The 19,974-nt window shown below is 38.9% G+C and overlaps 1 protein-coding gene across 2 annotated transcripts in view; it reads left to right on the forward strand.

Annotated features, from left to right (window-relative positions):
- The window catches only part of ELAPOR2 (endosome-lysosome associated apoptosis and autophagy regulator family member 2), a 114,009-nt gene that overhangs the window by 79,329 nt on the left and 14,706 nt on the right, over positions 1 to 19,974 (forward strand). For both annotated transcript variants that reach the window (XR_005724459.1, XM_040260707.1), the window contains exons 15-18: positions 588 to 777; positions 2,207 to 2,303; positions 2,862 to 2,963; positions 18,290 to 18,416. Coding sequence is in view for 1 of the 2 variants with exons in the window: in XM_040260707.1 (XP_040116641.1) it covers positions 588 to 777; positions 2,207 to 2,303; positions 2,862 to 2,963; positions 18,290 to 18,416 (516 nt within the window). In the remaining variant the exon portion in view is untranslated. The remainder of the gene's footprint in view (positions 1 to 587; positions 778 to 2,206; positions 2,304 to 2,861; positions 2,964 to 18,289; positions 18,417 to 19,974) is intronic.

Raw genomic sequence — 19,974 nt, forward strand, 5'->3', positions numbered from 1 at the left:
GAAGGAAGAGCAAGTGTTTTTTTCCTTAGCATTGAAACTTTCACCCGCAGTTTTCCATTCCCTTTGTAGGCATTGTTGTCTGAAGAATTAAAGATTTCATAGATTATTTATATTTCCTTAAGTCAAGTGGCTTTCATCCAGCACAAATGAAGTCTGTAGTTGGGGGAGCAGTGCAGCCTTGAATCACTGTATTCATTATAATGTCAGATTTTCAACCCTGTTTGAACATTGGAATTGGGGAAAGAATCTGCCTGCAATGCCGGAGATGCAAGTCTGATTCCTGGGTCAGGAAGATCCCATGGAGAGGGCATGGCAACCCACTCCAGTGTTCTTGCCTGGAGAATCCTATGGACAGAGGAGCCTGCTGGACTATAGTCCATAGGGTCACAAAGAGTCAGACATGACTGAAGTGACTGAGCACCCGAGAGCTTTTAAAAAATGCTGGTGCCTGAGCTCCCTCACCAGATCCCTGAAATCAGAATTGTGGTGAGGAGAGAGCCAATGCTCTGCTAGAATCACTAGGAAGCTGAGATCCAGTTTAGAGACTTACCTTCAGTAAAAACTTCTTTCTGACTTTGTTTTCCTAGGGGAAGAAGTTGGCTCTCTGTACCAACAATATAACAGACTTTACAGTGAAGGAAATGGTGGCAGGGTCAGACGATTACACGAATTTGGTAGGAGCATTTGTGTGCCAGTCAACTATTATTCCTTCTGAAAGTAAGGGTTTCCGAGCAGCCTTGTCATCACAATCCATCATTCTGGCAGACACATTTTTGGGTAAGTTTCATTTGGTTCATATATTCATGCGTGCATTTGTTTAAAATTCTGGTGCTGATAACTTGTCTGCAGTGGTGCTTACCATAGGTGATTAAAGCCCACAGATAATTCTAAGTCATCACTTTATAACATGGTTTAGAACTCCCTTTTGATCATTCTTAATGAGTATTAGAAGCTTCCAGAGTTACATATTAATTCATATGGCATGTTGATCTCTGGCAGTCTGTGCCTTTCATCAGATTTTCTAGGAATTTATGAGGCAAAATAATAATAATCTCCCAAACTGTGAGCAAAAGAAGAAGAGTAAACAAACACAATATAGACTCAAATCATAATATCTGTCACCAGTTTTCATCATCTTTTCTCATATCAGAGGAAATCTGGTGACAAACAGCAAGAGTGAGTGTGCTAAATTTTATTTTCCATCTGCCCTTTCTATCTCTGGTCTGGAAAGCATAGGAAACTTTAAAAATAATTCAGGTCCCTAACTAGCTATTCTTAAGGATCTGGTTTATTAAAATATCTGGAGTAGGATTAAGGATCTAACAATGCATATGATAACCTAACAATCTAAAGAGCTTCTTAGATGATTTTAATCTGCAGCTAGATTTGAGTCTATAGACCATTGTTATAGACTCTGGACTTCCCTGGTGGCTCATATGGTAAAGCATCTGCCTGAAATGTGGGAGACCTGGGTTTGATCCCTGGGTTGGAAAGATCCCCTGGAGAAGGAAATGGCAACCCACTCCAGTACCACTTACAGACTCCAGAAGAATTTAGCACCGAGGACAGTTGCTATAATTTTCAGCACCAAGGACAGTTACTGAGCTTGCACTCAGCATCAGAACTCTTAGAACAAAGGTTGCTGTTATTGTTTGCATTTTGACTCTGCTATCATTTTGCATGGAGTTGATGGGTGGGGAATCCTAAAAGCAAGGAAAGCCTTGCTTTTAGATAAAACAAAATTTGAAGTTACTGTCTGGAAATATTTAGAGCACACAAAATTTTATTTTGTCAAGTGTGTTTATAATGAATGTGAATGGATGAAAATCTACATTGGCAAGGTAGCCCAGCTCATTCGACATAACTTACAAGAGGCTTAGAGGTATAATAGTAGATTGTTGAAATGTTAAAACTAGAAGGGACTATGCAGACCACCTAAATTATTGCATGCATTTTACAAATTCAGGATATAAGAATCAGGGAAGTAAAGTGACTAAAGCAAAATTGCAAAGTTAAGGAGTAGAGTATTTTTTATTCTGGAAAGCTTGTAATGTTTATTATTCTTAACAATAATACATTAATTTTACATGATATTTCTAGTTAAAATGACAGCCTCAAAATAAAGCTATTTTCTCTTTAGATATAGAGACTAAGTAAACCTAATTTTCCCATATTGCTTAATAGTTTCTTTTTTATTGTCATCTAGGAGTAACAGTTGAAACCACATTGCAAAATATTAATATAAAAGAAGATATGTTCCCAGTTTCACCAAGCCAAATACCAGATGTGCATTTCTTTTATAAGTAAGTGAACATACTGCTTCTTTTGATTATTTTCTTGATTATAAGGACATCACTTCAGGGTTTCTAACATAGTAGCTTATTTTGAATAGATAATCAGTAGTTGGTTCTTAAATGAAAAACTTAGTAAAAAATAGGAAACATGGAATATTTAGAAAGCATTATGTAATTTTTCTCATATCTATAATCTTTTAAATAAGGCAATAAAGAGACTCTTCATTGTCTAGGCAGGAATTATTTGTAATTCACACATCAAAACATCAGCCTAAGTCACTATGACCTCTAATACCTTAAAAAATTCTTTTGATTATAATTTTGATTATAATTACAACAGCCCTATTAATCCTTTGATGATAGCATATCACTTTACCTGTGGAGCAGGCAGCTTTTCTTAGGCAGTGAAAGTAAATGAACCAAGTCTGTATTAAAATTCTGAATTGATAAACTTTGATAAATTTTTTCATTTATTCATAGAGCGTAGGGGCAGTTATACACAGGACATTTTTGTTTATGAAGTCTGTGTCTTATTTGTTTTGTGAAATGACCTTTGCCTTCTAATAGGTCTTCTACAACTACAACCTCTTGTGTAAACGGCCGATCAACTGCTGTGAAAATGAGGTGTAATCCTGCTAAACCAGGAGCGGGAGCCATTTCTGTCCCCAGGTAGTTCTATTTCAATATGAGTCTGCTATGTATGTATGTATCAGGAAGCAAAACTCTTCAGAACCTTGCTATTTTAAAACATGTTCCCTATGGGTGTAAAGCAGAGAGGGGACAAAGAATCTGTAGATTTTTGTTTTCCAGATGTGCTGCTTGCGAGTCTCAACACTTTCAGTCTCCTCAATGACAGATTCTCATCTTGTTTGCCTGCATGTCTTACTTATCTTTAGAATTATTTAAGTAATATATAACTATATTGTTTGTATCTTTTGATTGAGTCTTACTATCTAGTATCAGTTTTCTGAAGAGCTGGATTAGGACTTTCCCTGGATTATAGTTCTTTATCAGCAAGGAACTACCTAGGTGACCTAGATTAAGCAATCTAACCTCTTTGTCATAGTTTCTTTCTCTATGAGGGATGAAGGTTAGGTTAGATGAGTTTCCTGTTCTTGAGTTCTCTAATCACTGGTGGTGAAATCACCAAGTTAGAGTCTGACCTGTAGAATACATAGCATCGTTCCTTTAACTGATTGGCATTGAGCTGTTAGCTGTCCACAGTCTGCTGCTGCTGCTGCTAGATCTGATTAATACAGCCACTTTGGGTGGGAACAGTAAGAGAAACTAAGCAATTTTATGAATTTAAAATTGTAAACTTAAAAGATGCTTTCATAGTGTCTCCTGATTTTTATTTTGTATAGTTATTCATTATCTACTATGTAGATTATTTATTTCTAATCTTTTTAGGGTTAAGGTACCTTTGGCTTATAATTTGATTTGCAGATTCTTCTCCATCAAGCTAGCAAAAAATGTATATTTAAAAAAGTGATTGACTTAATTTTGTTTTTGTTACTTTCACTGTAACTTTTATGAAATTTTAATAAATCCTGCTTATATTACATCAGGATTGGAAATCAGTGGTTGAAGCATTGATTAGTTATTTGGGTATCTTAAAAATAATTACAGTGATAACATAGTATTTTAAGCTCATTTCTGGGCATAAAGTCACTCCAGCCTTCACCTCTTACCAACTCTGTTTCATTAATTTTTCTCTTTACCTGTTCAAGGTGAGATATGAATATGATGAACACAGAACATAATAAAATTGAAAGAAACAGAGGGAGCCTGTAGCTCAAGGGCGTCATGTGGTAGAGGATCCCTGGGCCAGCATCCAAGCTGGAGTCGGGGCAGCAGAGCACACTTTCTTTGTGAGAAGGTGTATCCAGAGATTTGTTCACTATGCTCTGATATCTCAACATATTGCTTTGAGTTCAGACACTTGTCTTATTTACTAGAGCACTTCTGAGGTCCTTTCTTGGACCTATCAGCTCAGTTCTCTTGGTCTAGCCTCTGGGAGCCCACATGAATGACTTCTAAGGCCTCCTTCAGGAGCCTCTATGACTTAAACAGATAATACTACTGAAGTCAAACGCTGTCCTTTAGAAAATGCACCATTCTAACTCTCCCAAGGTGGGTTCTGATGTTTTCATATAATGAGAAAATGATAGTCTCATGATGTTAAATGATGGCATCTAGAAACTAGCTTTTTCCTTGTGAGAAGAAGAAAAGTTAAGTTTTTCCTTTGACCCCAGGCAGTTTTTTCTACTTGACTATCTTTGCAAGGATTTCCCAAGGTCAGATACAGCAGAATACCTTGGAGTGTCTATTGTAAAACTGATTTTTAGGCCTTCACTGAAACCAAAAGAATCTCCAAATGTTAAGCACCAGAATATTTATAAAACCACAAGACAGTTCTGACATGTTAAAATTTGAGAACCATTGATCTTAACCCCCATTTTGGAATTTTTTTTTTCTGAGACAGATTCTCACATTTTGTTTTGCATTTTAATTTTCTGAAATGCTAAATTAAAAGGTTGTGGTCTACAGGGTGGATTCTTTCATATTTTCATAAAACTCTGTTTAATTATGATGCATCCTGCAGTTTGAGGACTGCTGCTCTAGGGAACTGCTTGAACCTCGTAACCTAAATGTGCTCAAAGTGAAAGTCGCTCAGTCGTGTGTGACAATTTGAGATCCCATGGAATAGTCCATGGAATTCTCCAGGCCAGAATACTGGAGTGGGTAGCCTTTCCCTTCTCCAGGGGATCTTCCCAACCCAGGGATCAAACCCAGGTCTCCTGCATTGCAGGCAGATTCTTTACCAGCTGAGCCCCTAGGGAAGCCCAAGAATACTGTAGTGGGTAGACTATCCCTTCTCCAGTGGATCTTCCCGACCCAGGAATCAAACCAGGGTCTCCTGCATTGCAGGTGGATTCTTTACCACCTATGAGCCACCTGTGCTGATCTTTCCTTCTTTCTTGAATCTTGAATTTCCCATCAGGGCACAAGGGGGCGTTCTGCGATCAGAACATGAGAAATGGAAGCTTGTATGGAAATAATCGGAATATTTTTTTAGCTGTAGGTTTGACTAAAGATTTCCTACTAACAGTAAAGAAATGTTAACAGAGCCAGATTTACTTAGGCTACTTTTGAAGGGGGTTTAATTTGCATTTTTCTTTTTTGAGCTTTAAATTCTCCAGGAGAGAAAGAAAGGTTCTAACTAGGCAATTGCCCTGTGAAATCTCATATGCTTACCAAGAAGTCACTATGGAGAGACCTCGGCAGCTCAGAAAGGGTGCTGTCCCTTGGAATTCTCTCTTGGCCAATAGCCTTACAAACTAGGCAAAGGTGACTTTAGCAGTAGTGATGTTGCCTGGGGCTCTGTGTCTTGGTGACGGGGGAAATGTCACAAGATCCCCAGCCCTGGGGAAAAAAAATGAGAATGTCTTCACAGAAAGCGAAAGGGGCAAGAGAAAAGGAGAACTGGGAGCTCTCTGTGGATCTCACATGCAACGTAGAAGGAGCAGCAAACACCCTGGACCGCCCACAAACCTGCAGTTGGAAACTCCAGCCTGTCTGTTTGGTCTGGCAAATGCATTTGGTTTCTAATTCCACAAAGTGTCTGGAGGATGTGAGACATTTTCAACGAAAACTTAACAGCATGATGTCTCTGGCAAATGAAATCAGAGAGCTGGAGTGGACTTTCGAGATTATCTAGTGCAGTTTGTACCTTGGCCAAAGAATAAATTGCTATCACAGTCGACCACTAATATCCCTAAATAGATGCCTCTCCAGTTTCTACCTAAAAGGCTTCCCAAACCCCTAATCATGATCCTATGTGGTTAGAGGAATTGAAGATTCTCCTTTCATTAGGAAACGTTTAGACCTAAGCACTGTGTCCAGAGTACTTTTTCAAAAACATGAGAAATTGCTGTTAGTTTTATCCGGAAAGATTTAAAAAGGTTTGAAAGTTTTTTTAAAGGCCTTATTGGAAAACAAGCAGAGGGAACCATCTTTACTCTGATAATGGAGATGTCATCGCACATTTGGGATCCTCCCATCAACCCCTTTACTTGACACAGTAGGAAACACTGAGGACCCCGGTTGTATGCATAGCTATAGAGTGGCAGTCACGATGGGGTGATTTCCTGATTCTGTTGCTCTTTTTATGTCATCATGCTTTCATCTTGTCATTTCCTCCCATCCTTCGAAGGCAGAGATTTGCAAATAAACACAGTAAACAGAGGGAAATAGCACATTTATCTGGGAACTCAACTGATCTGCAAGTTGTTGGTGCCTTCTTTTTAATGACTCATCTTTCCTCAAATAAGGTTGTCTTTGTTAATGTTCTGAGTTAGAGGAATATCCTCCTCCTTTCTCTCTCACAACTTTTAACCACATTTAACTGCTTGGGTAGTTGATAAATAAGTCCAAAATCATTTTGTGAAAATCTCCTTCAAAACTAAAATTCATTTTCCTTCTAAGTGTAGCTTCTGAGGAGATTTTCTCTCACAAAAGGGATACTTCACAGTTCTGTCCTGAGTTTTCAGAGGTTGAGCACACCAGGGATTCCTTCCACAGGCTCTAATTAAAATCTCTATCAAAGTCATTGGATCTGTTGGCTGCTAGTGTAGTGCTTTTGTTGGTAGTTGGGGAAGGACTGTTAAAGCCAAAACAGTTGTCTATTCATTTTAATTTATCAAGAGCCAGAGAATAACTATTATTTAAATGAGTTCCTTGTTTATTTCTGTTCTCTGCACCTTTTAGGGACAGATAATATATAAATTCATATATAGGTTAAAAAGGCAATAGAACTCAATTAAAATCAAACATGTTCTTAGAACATTAAAAAGTAGGGAGGCATATGAAAGGACTGTGATCACAAGTGAAAACAACTGAAACACGTTATGATCAAGAAATAGAAGGAGGAAGAGATCAAATGGAGTAGGACAACACAGAGCTCACCTCCCCCCATAAACATGTCAAAAATACATCTGCATGTGGAGCGGTTCTCACGGAAAACAAACTGGAAACTGACAGAAGGGCTGCTGTGCACCCAGGATGTAAAATGAAGAGTCACATGGAGTCAAGTAGGAAGGGAGGAGAAGCGGTCAGTATGGACCTGTGCCCCTCAGAAGGGACGCAGAAGAGGAAGGAGACGTCACAAGCTGGGAGAGCCCCCTGAGGAGTGAGTGGTTTCAGCTATGTAGTAAACGCTCCAGCCTTGGGGTCTGACAGGTGATGAAACCATTAACAAAATGAAAAATAGCTGCTACTGCTAAGTCACTTCAGTTGTGTCCAACTCTGTGTGACCCCATAGATGGCAGCCTAACAGGCTCCTCCATCCATGGGATTCTTCAGGCAGGAATACTGGAGTAAAAAATAGCCTACTGATTGAAAATGTTTCCTAATCATATGCCCAAGAAGGGATTAGTACCCCAAATATACAGACAGCTCATACAATTTGTTGACTTTAAAAAATGTACAAAGTGAGAGTTGCGCGTTAGGTTTTATTTGGGCCAAAATGAGGATTGCAACCTGGGAGACAGCACCTTAGATAGCTGTGAGGAACTGCTTCAAAGAGGCAGGGGGGAAAGGTCAGTATATATGTGATTTTTGGTGAAGGGAGAATACATGCAATTCAAGCCCCTATTTTTCCAGAAGTTTTCTACTAGTCTTATGAACACTTCACTTATCATGAGGAATAGTATCACCATGAAGGATTTTAATACTTTTCTAGATATGAAGAGATGTAAGAATTGAGCTCATAAAATCAGCTCCTGAGAATATCTAACTGTCTGAAGACCTGTCTTGCCAATTTTCCCAGAGCAGAGTGCCTCATTTCTGCTCTCCACCCTGAACTCCTTTGGGGGTGTTGAAGATCAGCAGCAGAAGTACATGGTTTAATCCTTCTAGAGGTACATGGCAAGCATCCATGGCAAGTGCCAATTTGTAGTTGACAAATGCAATATTTTTTAAAAAAAAAACACACTTTAAAAATTGACAGAAGACCTGTATACACATTTTCTTTTTTCCCAGAGAAGACATACAGATGGCCAAAGGCACAGGGAAAGACACTCCACATTGCTAATTATTTGAGAAATGCAAATCAAAACCACAATGAGATATCACCTCAACACTAGTCAGAATTGCCGCCATCGAAAAAAGTCACAAATAACAAATGTTGGCAAAAATGGAGAAAAGGAAACTCTAGTACACTGTTGGTGGGAATGTAAATTAGTGTAGCTGACTAGAGCCAGATGTCCTGGAGTGTGAAGTCAAGAGGGCCTAAGGAAGCATTACTAAAGCTAGTGGAGGCAATGGAATTCCAGCACAGCTATTTCAAATCCTAAAAGATGATGCTATACAATGCTGCATAAATATGCCAACAAATTTGGAAAGCTCAGCAGTGGCCACAGGACCGGAAAAGGTCAGTTTTCATTCCAATTCCAAAGAAGGGCAATGCCAAAGAATGTTCAAACTACTGCACAATTGTACTCATCTCACATGCTAGCAAGGTAATGCTCAAAATCCTTCAGTCAGTCAGTCAGTCAGTTCAGTCGCTCAGTCATGTCTGACTCTGCAACCACATGAATTGCAGCACATCAGGCCTCCCTTTCCATCACCAACTCCCAGAGTTCACTTAGACTCATGTTCATCAAGTCAGTGATGCCATCCAGTCATCTCATCCTTTGTCGTCCCCTTCTCCTCCTGTCCCCAATCCCTCCCAGCACCAAAGTCTTTTCCAATGAGTCAACTCTTCACATGAGGTGGCCAAAGTACTGGAGTTTCAGCTTTAGCATCATTCCTTCCAAAGAAATCCCAGGGCTGATCTCCTTCAGAATGGACTGGTTGGATCTCCTTGCAGTCCAAGGGGCTCTCAAGAGTCTTCTCCAACACCACAGTTCAAAAGCATCAATTCTTTGGCACTCAGCCTTCTTCACAGTCCGACTCTCACATCCATACATGACCACAGGAAAACCATAACCTTGACTAGACGGACCTCTGTTGGCAAAGTAATGTCTCTGCTTTTCAACTTCTATGCAAAGTGCATTATGCAAAATGCTGGACTGGATGAAGCACAAGCTGGAATCAAGATTGCCGGGAGAAATGTCAATAACCTCAGATATGCAGATGACACCACCCTTATGGCAGAAAGCGAAGAGGAACTAAAGAGCCTCTTGATGAAGGTGAAAGAGGAGATTGAAAAAGTTGACTTAAAAATTCAACTTTCAAAAATGGAAGGTCATGCATCCAGTCCAATCACTTTATGACAAATAGATGGGGAAACATGGAAACAGTGAGAGATTTCATTTTCTGGGGCTCCAAAATCACTGCAGATGGTGACTGCAGTCATGAAATTAAAAGATGCTTGCTCCTTGGGAGAAAAGCTATGACAAACCTGGACAGTGTATTAGAAAGCAGAGACATCCCTTTGCTAACAAAGGTCTGTATAGTCAAGGCTATGGTTTTCCAGTAGTCATGTATAGATGTGAGAGTTGGACCATAAAGAAGACTGAGCACTGATACCTGGTAGATTCTAGCCTCAATCTTGATATTCAGTATTTTAGGATACATCTGGATGTTGGTTACTTTTCATAAACTTTGATGCTTTCAAACTGTGGTGCTGGAGAAGACTCTTGAGAGTCCTGTGGATAGCATGGAAATCCAAACCTGTCAGTCCTAAAGGAAATCAACCCGGAATATTCCTTGGAAGGACTAAGAGTGAAGCTGAAGCTCCAATGCTTTGGCCAACTGAAGCCAAGAGCCAACTCATTGGAAAAGACCCTGGTGCTGGGAAAGATTGAAGGCAGGAGGGAAAATGGGATGACAGAGGATGAGCTGGTTGGATGGCACCACCTATTCAATGAACATGAATTTGAGCAAACTCTGCGAGGTAATGAAGGACAGAGAAGTCTGGCATGCTGCAGATCACGGGGTCACGAAGAGCCAGACACAACTGAGTGACAGAACAACAACTGTGGAAAACAGTAAGAAAGTTCTTTAAAAAACTAAAACTATAATTACCATATGATCCAGCTATTCCACTCCTGTGTGTATATCCAAACTAGCTTGGAAAGGTACACACACCCTAAGGTTTTATAGCAGTATTATTTACAATAGCCAAGATATGGTAAGTAACCTAAATATCTATCAATGAATGAATGGGTAAAGGAAATGTGGTATATACTGTGGTGTGTGTGTGCATATATATACACGTGTATATATATGTATATATACACACATACATACATACCTACATATATATAACAAAATGGAATAATATTAAGCCATAAGAAATCTTGCCATTTGCAACAATGTTGGTGAACCTGGAGCATATTACATTTAGTGAAATAAGTCAGAGAAAGTTAAATAATGTATGACATCACTTAAATGAGGAATTTAAACATAAAACTAGTGATAGTAACAACAAAAAAAGAAAGATTATAGAGAACAAACTAGTGGTTACAAGTGGAAAAAGTGAAGTGGGGAGGGGTAAGATAGGGGTTCAGTTCAGTTCAGTTCAGTCGCTCAGTCGTGTCCGACTCTTTGCGACCCCATGAATTGCAGCACACCAGGCCTCACTGTCCATCACCAACTCCCAGAGTTCACTCAGACTCACATCCATTGAGTCAGTGATGCCATCCAGCCATCTCATCCTTTGTCGTCCTCTTCTCCTCCTGCCCCCAATTCCTCCCAGGATCAGAGTCTTTTCCAATGAATCAACTCTCCGCATGAGGTGGCCAAAGTACTGGATCTTCAGCTTTAGCATCATTCCTTCCAAAGAAATCCCAGGGCTGATCTCCTTCAGAATGGACTGGGTTGGATCTCCTTGCAGTCCAAGGGACTCTCAAGAGTCTTCTCCAACACCACAGTTCAAAAGCATCAATTCTTTGGCGCTCTGCCTTCTTCACAGTCCAACTCTCACATCCATACATGACCACAGGAAAAACCACAGCCTTGACTAGACAGACCTTAGTCAGCAAACTAATGTCTCTGCTTTTGAATATACTATCTAGGTTGGTCATAACTTTTCTTCCAAGGAGTAAGCGTCTTTTAATTTCCTGGCTGCAATCACCATCTGCAGTGATTTTGGAGCCCCCCGAAATAAAGTCTGACACTGTTTCTACTGTTTCCCCATCTATTTCCCATGAAGTGATGGGACCAGATGCCATGATCTTAGTTTTCTGAATGTTGAGCTTTAAGCCAACTTTTTCACTCTCCTCTTTCACTTTCATCAAGAGGCTTTTTAGTTCCTCTTCACTTTCTGCCATAAGGGTGGTGTCATCTGCATATCTGAGGTTATTGATATTTCTCCCGGCAATCTTGATTCCAGCTTGTGTTTTGTCCAGTCCAGCGTTTCTCATGATGTACTCTGCATATAAGTTAAATAAGCAGGGTGACAATATACAGCCTTGATGTACTCCTTTTCCTATTTGGAACCAGTCTGTTGTTCCATGTCCAGTTCTAATTGTTGCTTCCTGATCTGCATACAGATTTCTCAAGAGGCAGGTCAGGTGGTCTGGTATTCCCATCTCTTTCAGAATTTTCCACAGTTTATTGTGATCCACACAGTCAAAGGCTTTGGCATAGTCCATAAAGCAGAAATAGATGTTTTTCTGGAACTCTCTTGCTTTTTCCATGATCCAGCAGATGTTGGCAATTGGATCTCTGGTTCCTCTGCCTTTTCTAAAACCAGCTTGAACATCAGGGAGTTCAAGGTTCACGTATTGCTGAAGCCTGGCTTGGAGAATTTTGAGCATTACTTTACTAGCATGTGAGATGAGTGCAGTTGTACAGTAGTTTGAGCATTCTTTGGCATTGCCTTTCTTTGGGATTGGAATGAAAACTGACCTTTTCCAGTCCTGTGGCCACTGCTGAGTTTTCCACATTTGCTGGCATATTGAGTGCAGTGCTTTCCCAGCATCATCTTTCAGGATTTGAAATAGCTCAACTGGAATTCCATCACCTCCACTAGCTTTGTTCGTAGTGATGCTTTCTAAGGCCCACTTGACTTCACATTCCAAGATGTCTGGCTCTAGGTGAGTGATCACATCATCATGATTATCTGGGTCGTGAAGATCTTTTTTGTACAGTTCTTCCGTGTATTCTTGATAGGGTTAGAGGGATTAAAAGGTACAAACTACCATGTATAAAGTAAATAAGCTATAAGGATATATTGTACAACACAGGGAATATAGCCAATATTTAATAATAACCTTAAATAGAGTATAATCTATAAAAATATTGAATTACTCTGTTGTATACAGGAAACTAATACAATATTGTAAATTGACTGTTTGAGTTTGAGCAAGAGGAGAGTGAAAAAAGCTGGCTTAAAATTCAACGTTCAAAAAATGAAGATCATGGCATCTGGTCCCATCACTTCATGGCAAATAGATGGGGAAACAGTGACAGACTTTATTTTCTTGGGCTCCAAAATCACTGCAGATGGTGACTACAGCCATGAAATTAAAAGATGTTTGCTCCTTGGAAAAAAAGCCATGACAAACCTAGATAGCATATTAGAAAGCAGAGACATTACTTTGATGACAAAGGTCCTTTTAGTCAAAGCTATGGTTTTTCCATTAGTCTTGATGGATATGAGAGTTGGACTATAAAGAAAGCTGAGCACTGAAGAATTGATTCTTTTGAACTGTGGTGTTGGAGAAGACTCTTGAGAGTCCCTTGGACTGAAAGATCAAAGCAGTCAATCCTAAAGGAAATCAGTCCTGAATATTCATTGGAAGGACTGATGCTAAAGCTGAAACTCCAATACTTTGGCCAACTGATGTGAAGAATTGACTTATTGGAAGAGATCCTGATACTGGGAAAGATTAAAGGCAGGAGCAGAAGGGGACGACAGAGGATGGGATGGTTGGATGGCATTACTGACTCGATGGACATGAGTTTGAACAAGCTCCAGGAGTTGGTGATGGATAGAGAAGCCTGTGTGCTGCAGTCCATGGGGTTGCAAGGAGTTGGACATGACTGAGAGACTAAACTGAACTGAAATTGACTATGAGTCAATAAAAAAAGTTTATGAAAAGTAACCAACATCCAGATGTATCCTAAAGTACTGAATATCAAGATTGAGGCTAGAATCTACCATGTATCAGTTTCCCTACATTTTTCTTCATTCACAAATTAATTTATCCTACTTGGGAAAAAAATGAAAAAATTCTAATAGAAAATTGTTACAAGTATATACTTTAAACACTAACAAATAATCTTAAGATATGGTATAAAAATATCATGAAACAGTCATAAAGTTTTGTGATCAAGTTTGAAATAAAGATGATAAAACTTGACATGTTTTAATTTCACTTCAGAAAATACAGAATCTATAGATAAAAGGGACTAGAGAGTGTCAGTAAATTTAGTTTTTCCAGATCTTCAACAGATGCTGACTTTTGGTAGTCAACCCAAGTAGAAGCTTTAGAAAGAGAAGAATTTGCAGGAGACTGGTAAAATCTAGATCTAGACTTCTAGGTCAAAATAGCTTGTGTTTAAACCCCATCATAAGTGACTGATAGTCTTCAGCCTTAAGGCAGATGGAGTTAGAGCAACATGCAGTGAATTTTATGGACCCTACATAACAAGAGTTTCTGGCATACTTAGCAGAAACAGGATGAACTTCCTGAGATTCCAAAGCCGAAAACAGACAGCAGGAAGTCAGAGAGCATTGCCTTGACAGAGGATGCCAGTCTGTATACCCTGAGACCAAGGAACCCCAAAAAACTACAGATGCCCCACATGAAGGAAGTTCAACAATACTGGCCTGATACCAGACGATAAATGTTCTTGGCACATTAGAGCATGGCCTTTCTCACCAATCTCCTGAGACTAACTCCAGAAGGGTTGGAAAGGTACTGCAACATAGATGAATTTGTTTTACCTTTGGATTTTGAATAAAGTTTAGGGAAAACTGTTTACAGTGATTTGTCAGCTATCCAAATATTAATAATAGATTTTTTAAAGTGATAATAGTTCATAAAAACACAAGGTTCTTCTCCATGGATTCATAATATGAACCAGCTATATCCTGTTTTAGGTAAGATTCATTCTGAAGAGGACACTAGTAACTAATTTATGAAATATATTCCATTTTAGAATCCAAGACATAACTTTCTACAAAAGATTTGTCTGAATTCTTACACATTGCTAGAGCCACCCTGATTGATAAACCAGTCCCACAAGCAAAACTGGGAAACTAGAAAACCTGTTACTCATTTCTCAGTAAACCAAATCAAGGTTTACCTGGTTGCCCTTTGAATATGTGGTGGTTTCTCTACCTATAACTCACAGCACATTGGGCCATCCTGTAGAAGTCCAGCTTCCCATACCCCAGCTATCCATGACTTTGTCTTGTTTCTTTAAACATGTGCCCATTGGTTTCCATGGTGATCATGCAGAGCAAAAGTTATGTAGAAGCACAATTAGTGACACCTGAAAAAAGCTGGTTGCGAAGTAAAGATGATGGTGGCCCAGGTCATTAAAGGGAAAAGTATTTCACAAAGATAAAATGTTTATATTACTACATTTTTTTCTTGTATCTTTTTTCTGTTTTCATTTATGTATGTAAGCATGATTGAAATTACTATTGCTTCATATATTCTTGTTTTTTTTTTCCCCAGGGAAGGCCTGATGCAAACTGTGAAAATTAGGTTCATAACAAAGAATCAAATTTTGATGCTCCACATTTCAAATGATTCATTGAGTTAAAAGAATTTAAGAATCAATTCTAAACTAAACTGCTTTTAACCTAAGACTTTCTTTTAAAAAGTGAAGTCTGCAAAGGGAATGCACTGACTCATTGTAGTATTTTGACACTTAATGCCAGCTTTATAAATTATATCAATGTCTTGATTTTTTTTCTTATCTCTTTGGATCTACCAGTTCTTTAGAAAGTGATGGGCATTGTCAATAGTCTTTTATATTTTGCAGCTCTTTAAACTTTGTCAAATGGTTCTCTCATTTTATCCTTTATAACCACCCTGTGAATGCAGTATGGCAGACATTCTACTTTTGACAAATTACAGGAATGACATGGTGGGGAGGGAGGGTGAATCACTTATGGGAAAACACAAAATCATTTGAAAATCCTAGTTAGGACTGTAATCCAAGTCTTCTGTCTTGCTTTTTGCAACTTTGATTAATTTTCTCCTTTTCTTTTGTTGAGTTCTTTTTTTCAAACTTTAGCAGACTTACTCTTTCATTTTCCCAATAGAAACATTTTTTTCCTCCTTTTAAAGTTTTGCTGTGTTGGAAAGATAAAGTAGAAAATAATTCTAGGAGAAAAGATTTGAACAGGAAAGCCTCTTGGTAATTTGTGCTAACTGATCAGAAAACTGTAATTATTTTGAAAGTTGTAAATCATTGTTATGCATATAATAATTGTGTTCTTGAAGAATTTCTCCAATTGGTTACCCAGTTTTTTTCAAAAGAACAATTTTAAGTTGCTTTTACTGATCTGGAAGGTAGAGGGTAGGGATAACTTTTTAGGTGGCATGGTTTTTGTCTATTGTAATTTCCTGTTTTTTAAAAAAATCTCTCTATATTTTTTATTCTGAATGTATTTATTATTCCCTTTTTATAAAAAGAGAAATTAAAGCAAGTGAGAGAGTCAAGTCATTTTTCCGAAGAGGCACTATTCACCATTGTTCATAGCTGTTTCAAGCCTGGGCCTCTGTTTCTGAAGCATGTCATATAGAACGTTGCTGTTTTTACATCCCACCCATGTCCACCTAGTCTACAGCACACAGACACTTTGGAAAGACAGACATATAAAAATGCATCAGTTATCAGGCATGTGACTTTGTTTCAGTGTTCATAGTAGGGTACCTTAGAATGCATTTCCTGGTGGCCCAGATGGTAAAGATTCTGCTTGCACTATGGGAGACCCAGTTTGATCCCTGGGTCAGGAAGATCCCCTGGAGAAGGGAATGGCAACCTACTCCAGTATTCTTGGCTGGAGAATTCCATGGACCGAGAAGCCTGGCCCACTACAGTCCATGGGGTCACAAAAGAGTTGGGCACAACTGAGTAACACTTTCACTTTTTCAGAATACATTTAGTTAACTAATAGTATGAAGTTTTACCTTTCTGATAGACTGAAGTTTTGGATAGTGAATCACCAGAAAGGCATTTGAAATGAAAACTTAAAAAGGGGTGTTTTTTGGATTCTCTGTATTATTGTGTGTCTCTTGTTTTGCTATGGGCTGTTTCAGGGCACCTGCACTTTGCACAAGCTAAGGTCTGAAGGAGATTTTCAGGGCAGTGCCTTATATTTACACAGCTTAACTTAAGGGGAGTGCGGCACACAAGTTGAGGGAACTATGTTCCCCTGGCTTTAATGAATTCATGAACAAAATAGTCATTCCTATTAGAATCTTTCTGAATAGTCTCTTGCTTCAGTCAGTAAGAATTCTGTATCCAGTAACAGCACGTTAATTTTTGAGCTATGCCATGTGTATCTGTCCTTAAAATGAAAGAGATGAGTTGACGTAAAAGGCATACCCACCAGAAAGTAGGATTTTAAAGTCTGCGTTCAGGTCCTGCCTGATGGTTGGTTCAGTGCAATCCCTCATCTGGGTCCAAGCCTTATTCATCATCACTGAGTGCCTCTTGTCAAAGGAAGTCATCCTCAGACTGAGGAAACCCAGGATTGCAGAACCATTTACATCACTGAGCTGTGTGTTGACTGGTGGTGTTTTGTTTTTTTTTTTTTTTAACATTAGACAAGTTTGTTTGTATGTCTTTCCCCTACCCTCTGCAGACCATGGACCTCTGTGTCTTTCTGTTCTCTAAACCACCTCACTTCTGTGCAATTACCTTAAACAGAAACTGCAAACCTCCTTCACCACCTAGTGCCCATATGCCCAGTACTCAGTCACTGCCTTGGTCTTGAAGCTCCCATCACAAGACCTGCTTGCACTTTTGCTCCGATTCACTTACCATTCCGTTCCTATGGCAGGAATTCCCTTGCGTCCATCCCTTTTATTCTAACTCCTATCTAGAATATTCTAGACATGGCTCAGGCATCACTTTCACCCATAAACTTCTTCAGAGCTTTTTTTTTGGTCATTACCTGTGCCTATTTCTCCTTTAAATTAAAAAGAAAAAAAACACAACTTTATAGAGATATAATGCACACACCATTACAATTCACTCATTGAAAACATACACTTCAGTAGTTATTGTATATTCTGAGTGTGCAACCATCAGCCTAGCCAATTCTAGAACCTCTTCATCATTTCACAAAGAAATCCCATACCCTTTAGCTATTATCTCCTTAAACCTAGTAAGTGGTTCCTAACTCTAAGCAATCACTAACCCATTTTCAGATGTTTTATAGAGCTTCCTATTATGGACTTAAATCTGGATAACATCATAAAAAATGTGGAATTTTTATTTGCTTCAGTCACTATGCATAATATCTTTGAAGTTCATTCAAGTAGGGGCATGCATCAGTACTGCATTCCTTTTTAAGGTGGAGTAATAATTCATTTTATGGGTATACCATGTTTTGTTCATCCATTCATCTGCTGATGGACGTTTTCATTGTTGCCACCTTTTGGATATTATGAATAATGCTGTTAGGAACATTCATGTACAAGTTTTTGTGTGGAGATAGCATTTTTATTTCTTTTGGGTATTTCCCTAAGAGTAGAATTGCTGAATCATGATAATTCTGTTTAATTGTGTGAGAAACTGCCAGTTTCTTCCAAAGTTGCACCATTTTATACTCCCATCAGCAGAGTGTAAAGATTGCAATTGCCAGCAACCTCCCAACTTTTGATTCCAGCTATCCTGGTTGGTGCAGAGTGGTATCTAGTGGTGCTGGTGTCTCCTTGAGATTTTTTTCCATGTGTTTCCTCTGCATCTATGTATTGCTTCCCAGTGTGCAGTATGTGCTCAAATGTTGATTGGACTCAATTGACTGTGTTACAAAAGTTGTTGGTTTTGTTGTTTTCCATGATTTATTTCAGCAAGTGTCCAGCAGGCACCTGTGATGGATGTACATTCTATTTCCTGTGGGAGAGTGTGGAAGCTTGCCCTCTGTGCACTGAACATGACTTCCATGAGATTGAGGGTGCCTGTAAGAGAGGATTTCAGGTAAGGGGCAAACTGTCTAAGCAGAACTGTGTCATTGAAGATACAATGGTTTAGTCCAGTATCACATTTACATCAGAGACATTTAGATTCAGTAGTGTGGCTAAAGCTTATAGTTAACTTAATGAGGCATTAATATATATCTAAAATAAAGTTTGATACCTATACTTCTGTATGCTGAGGTAGCTGAAGATGTGTACTGGAATTGGGAAAATAAATTATACAAAGGGGTTGTAGACTATGGGTATTTACCGAGATCATAAAGAAATGATATAATGAATCCAAGATATAGCTTATAGAATGCAGTTATAGGTATAATTAAGATGAGGATGATAAAACTGACTCCACAAGAAGCATATATAAAGAGTAAATCTTATGTGCACGCACACACACACGTTAATCAAGATCCTACGCTATGTTTTCTCTGCATTCACTTACTTGTTTTTTAAAAGTAAAGTTAGGATTCTATTTTGTTTTCTTTATACATTTAATATATTTCCCTTGTCATTAATTTTTTAAAAAATGACTTTTTTTTATAGAGAAATATTCCCTGGTGGCTCAGACGGTAAAGCGTCTGTCTACAATGTGGGAGACCCGGGTTTGAGCCCTGGGTTGGGAAGATCCCCTGGAGAAGGAAATGGCAATCCACTCCAGGACTATTGCCTAGAAAATCCCATGGACAGAGGAGCCTGGTAGGCCCCAGTCTATGGGGTCGCAAAGAGTCAGACACGACTGAGCAACTTCACTTCACTTGATTCTATTATGTATGCAATTTGGAATTTGATAATTCCCCTGTTGAACATTTAAGAAAAAATTGAAAACCATCTTTTTGTAAATAACTGTATAGTGAATGTCTTTGTTAGACATTTGATTCTCTCCTTAGAGTTTATTGCTAGAAAGATATGGCCATTATTAAGGTTCTTGATACTTATTATACTATTAATAAATTGCTTTGGTTACATCAATTTGCTCTTATATTAATATGATGTTTGAGAGCACCCACTTCACTATACCAGCTTTGACTAGTACTATATAAAAGCACACTTTTCCTCTTTCAAAATGACTTACTTACTACTTCATCCTCTCTAAATTCCATTGAAATTACACTGAAGAAGCACAGATGAGGGGATTCATCAGTACCAGTGGTGAGGACCCTATTGGAAAATGGACATCAGAGGACCAGAGATTCCAGTGGGATTGGAGGGCATGGCAACCCATTCCAGTATTCTTGCGTGGAGAATCCCCACGGACAGAGGAGCCTGGTGGGCTATATAGTCAGTGGGGTCGCATGAGTAGGACACTACTAAGTGACTCAGCAAAGAACACAGCACACCAGGTAGATGGGATAGAACTGACTTTCAGGTCAGCATGGAGCATGCTAGGGTACTCACTGTGGACGGTGATCAGAGAGGCCAGCTGTTCTATCCAGGAAACTCTTAAAGAGCTTGTAGTTGGTAGGTTGGAGGGTCCAAGTGGGAGAAGAAATCGGAATGCCCCCACCCAGTCCCATACACTCAGCATATTTGGAAGCAGTAGTTTCCACCTCTAAGGAAAACAAAAC

This window comes from Oryx dammah, unplaced genomic scaffold (genome assembly GCF_014754425.2).
Source record: "Oryx dammah isolate SB20612 unplaced genomic scaffold, SCBI_Odam_1.1 HiC_scaffold_18, whole genome shotgun sequence".
NCBI classification, from domain to species: domain Eukaryota; kingdom Metazoa; phylum Chordata; class Mammalia; order Artiodactyla; family Bovidae; genus Oryx; species Oryx dammah.